This window comes from Tupaia chinensis, unplaced genomic scaffold (assembly GCF_000334495.1).
Source record: "Tupaia chinensis unplaced genomic scaffold, TupChi_1.0 Scaffold000132_1, whole genome shotgun sequence".
In the NCBI taxonomy this organism is placed as follows: Eukaryota; Metazoa; Chordata; class Mammalia; order Scandentia; family Tupaiidae; genus Tupaia; species Tupaia belangeri.
Genome location: NW_006159601.1, coordinates 1,086,277 through 1,090,238, shown reverse-complemented (window position 1 = coordinate 1,090,238; position 3,962 = coordinate 1,086,277). Strand labels below are relative to the sequence as shown.

Sequence of the window (3,962 nt, the reverse complement as noted above, 5' to 3'; positions counted from 1 at the left end):
GGGAGTCACGTCCCCCAGCCATTACGCCAGCTGCTGGTCCCACAAGGGGAGGTTTAACAGGCTAGGACGCCGAGCCGTGTGGCAGGGCTGGGTCACAACCGTGCTCATGGCACTCAGCGTCTGCTCCCGGCCACGTGGTGCTGTGCTCCTGGTGCCATGGAGCACAGAGGCTGTGTCTGCCTCAGAGGTCCCCAGCCGTCTGCCGGGCAGGCACACGAGCACGCACGGTCTGGTCCGGACAGGCCTGGTTCGGGCCCCCGGCGGTTCTCGGGGGGTGGCTCTGACCTGTGAGCCCGGGCCCCTCCTCGCTGCGGCTGGCCCTGACTCCTTGCCTTGCACTGTCTCCCAGGACAACTGCCAGCTCCTCTTCAACCCCCGCCAACTTGACGATGACAAGGACGAGGTCGGGGACCGCTGTGACAATTGCCCCTACGTCCACAACCCTGCCCAGATCGACACAGACAGCAATGGGGAGGGGGATGCCTGCTCCGTGGACATTGACGGGGACGGTCAGTACCACGCTCCTGCCGCCAGTGCAGCCCCGCGGGCAGCCTGCGCACCGCTCTGCGCTCCCACGTGAGAGCACGTGTCAGGGCCAGGTGCAGCACTCGGAAGTGCAGCTCGGCATGGAGCCCGCCCTGAGGCCCGTCTGCTCCAGGCTGCCCTCTCCGGCCTCAGGCCCCTGGAGAGGTGCGAACGGGCATGTCCCCGACCACAGCCTCAGGCCCCTGGAGAGGTGTGAACGGGCATGTCCCCGACCACAGCCTCAGGCCCCTGGAGAGGCGTGAACGGGGGGATGCCTGCTCCGTGGACATTGACGGGGACGGTCAGTACCACGCTCCTGCCGCCAGTGCGGCCCCGCGGGCAGCCTGCGCACCGCTCTGCGCTCCCACGTGAGAGCACGTGTCAGGGCCAGGTGCAGCACTCGGAAGTGCAGCTCGGCATGGAGCCCGCCCTGAGGCCCGTCTGCTCCAGGCTGCCCTCTCCGGCCTCAGGCCCCTGGAGAGGTGTGAACGGGCATGTCCCCGACCACAGCCTCAGGCCCCTGGAGAGGTGTGAACGGGCATGTCCCCGACCACAGCCTCAGGCCCCTGTGCTCTGGCGGCTCCATTCTGGGGACAGCTCTGCCCACACTCTGAGAGTCCCTGCTCTCCCGCAGCCTGCCCCTCCTGCAACATCCCTGTGTACTCTGTGCGTGTCCACCCTTTCCTGGTGCTGTTCCCGTGGGCTTCTCGGCCAGGCAGGCATTTCTGAAGATCCAGACTCGGCCCGCACTCTGGCCCTGCCTTCATGCCACCCCATGCCACGCTGCTCCTCAGCCACCCTGGGGAGTCCTTCCGCAGCCCCGTGTTGGCCTCAGTCCCTCCTGACACCCTCAGGCGTGCTCTGTGGTCTCATAGCACGTTTTCTGGGTCTGACTTGGCTCTTATGTTAGAGATGGGGGGATGGAGATAGAGAGATGAAGAGAGAGACCGAGAGAGCAAGCGAGGGAGAAGAGAGGAATGGCCTCCTGAATGCAGTCGGGCCACTCTGCGGTACCGTAGCCCCAGTTCCACGCCTTGTAGGCCCTAGGAAGGTGAAGCCATGCTTGGTGTGTCATTCAAGGGGGTCTGGGACTTGAGCCCGGTGGGCACTGCTGAGTGGTCGGGCGGTGAGCTGGCCCAGCACAGCGCTTCAGCCGGTCCTCCCTTGTCTCCAGAATGCATCTGTGCTGGGCCGCCTTAAGGGTTTTGGAGCTTAGGAGGCGCCTGTGGCTGCTCTGGGACTCCTGGGTGTCGGTCCCCAGCTCCCGCAGCTCGATGGCCTTCATCCCCACCTCATCCCAGTCAGGCTGCCCCTCAGCTCCCTCTTCACTTCCCGCCTGAGCTGTGCAGGGTGTCCTGTGCCGTCACTGCCAGCGGCACCGAGGCCTGGCCAGCTCCTGCCTCCACGTCGATGGGGGCAACCTCTAGCTTCGGGGTTCCTGAAAGAGGGAATCCCATCGAGAGGCCCCGCCACTCGGCTTTGGGGGAGGGCGCGTGTGCCCTGGGGCTGGTGTGTGCAGAGGTTCGGGACCGCCCGGGGCTTTGCCCCGACAGCACGACCACCGCTCTCCGTGGTGGGGCCAGTACTCCTACACTGTGCTGCCAGCCGGGGCACGGCTGTGCTCCGCGCACTGATGACCTTCTGGTTCCACCACTTAGTAGAGACGGGGGCCGTGGCTGAGTGGGTGGAGAAAGCCAGGGCGTCCCTGAGTCACTGTCTTCCTGCTCCGCCCTGCTGTGCTGTCCTGCCTGTCGACAGACGTCTTCAACGAGCGAGACAACTGTCCCTACGTCTACAACACCGACCAGAGGGACACTGACGGCGATGGCGTGGGGGACCACTGCGACAACTGCCCCCTGGTGCACAACCCCGACCAGGTACTGCCCACACGGCCGGCATGGTCCCACCGCCTGCTGGGACGAGGCGCGGGGTGTTTCGGCAGCTCCCAGAGGGAGCAGTTCTGAGCCCGAACCCAGCTCAGCTCACGCGTCCCCGTGGCTGCGGGAGGTGACTTGGCGCGGTGTGTGTCTCCCTTGGAACCAGGCAGCACCACACGCGTGCACTGATGGGGACGTGCGGTCGGCTCTTCAGCCGGCTCTGGAGGAGACAGGCAGGCAGCAGCCTCGCGGTGGGTCTGTTGACTACATGGGCTTTGGAACATTTGTGGAAAATGGAATTGAAGAATGTGTTTCTTTGGGGGCAAAAAAAAAAAAAAAATTTAGAAGCTTATACTTTTTTCTGTAATATGCATTTTCTATGAACATTTTGAAGGCCTGCAGGTAGAGGCTGAACTGTGGGGAGCTCACGCTTTCTGATGGGGAGACCAGCCAGTGTCGCCCTGAGCGAACAGCCTGCAGCCGCCGGCAGGAGAGGCCCTGGTTGAGGCCTTGGCGCCCGCGACATGGGCTCAGCTCCCTGCCCAGAGTCTGCAGCCCCGTAGGGCAGGGCCGGCTCTCGGCCCAGGGCCTGCTGTATTCATCCGCACTGCCGGGCCGATGGGTGCCACGCACCTTCTCCTGTGCCCTGTCTGCAGACGGACGTGGATAATGACCTCGTCGGGGACCGGTGTGACAACAATGAGGACATCGACGAGGACGGCCACCAGAACAATCAGGACAACTGTCCCTACATCCCCAACGCCAGCCAGGCCGACCACGACGGCGACGGCCAGGGTGATGCCTGTGACTTCGACGACGACAACGACGGGGTCCCTGACGACAGGGACAACTGCAGGCTGGTCCCCAACCCCGGCCAGGAGGACTCGGACGGTAGGTCCCTGGGCGTGCGAACAAGGAGCTGCGATGGGTCACCGCGCAGCAGGTGCAGGGCTGGACTGGGGGTCACCCTGGAGCCTGAAGGTGCTCGGAGCGGGAGTAGATCACTCTGCCACCCACCGGGACGGTTGCCTCGCCGTGTGAGCTCTGCCGGGTGCCGTGCGCTGTGCACGTGGGGTGGAGAAGGCTCAGCCCCTGCACCGTTCTCAAGATGGTGTGAGCCAGGACATGGCCGTGACGGGTAGCACCTGCTCTCGGGGCAAAGCAGACGCAGCTGTGAGCACGCAGAGTGGGCTGCCCCGCACCTGCAGCTCCCGCACACGTCTCGCGGTGTGGTTTGCTGTGGGCTGGGTCAGAGGTCAAAGGGCAGAGTCAGCCTCTCCCCTCGGAGTTGCAGATCACAGGGGCACGGCTGTGCTCGGTGGCGGTTTGGATGCCCTTGGGCTTCAGCCGAGGCTATGAGGTTGCGGCGCCAGAGCAGCCTCCGAGCCCGGGCTGGGCAGGAGCTGGCTGACTCACACGCACGTGGGCGGCCCCGAGGCCCAGCTGGCTACGCGGAGCTCCCCGAGCAGCACGAGGGCGTTGGCAGAAAGCTCAGGGCTCCGTCCTCCACCCCTGTCCCCCGCCCCTGTCCCCTGCCCTCCATCCCCCGTCCCCCGTACC

The 3,962-nt window shown here is 65.3% G+C and overlaps 1 protein-coding gene across 1 annotated transcript in view; it reads left to right on the top strand.

The window, feature by feature from the left end:
• Positions 1-3,962, top strand: part of THBS2 (thrombospondin 2) — a 33,174-nt gene that overhangs the window by 21,873 nt on the left and 7,339 nt on the right. Inside the window, 3 exon segments of the mRNA XM_006144770.3 lie at positions 350-509; positions 2,284-2,402; positions 3,059-3,293. Of these exon segments, the coding sequence (XP_006144832.1) occupies positions 350-509; positions 2,284-2,402; positions 3,059-3,293 (514 nt within the window).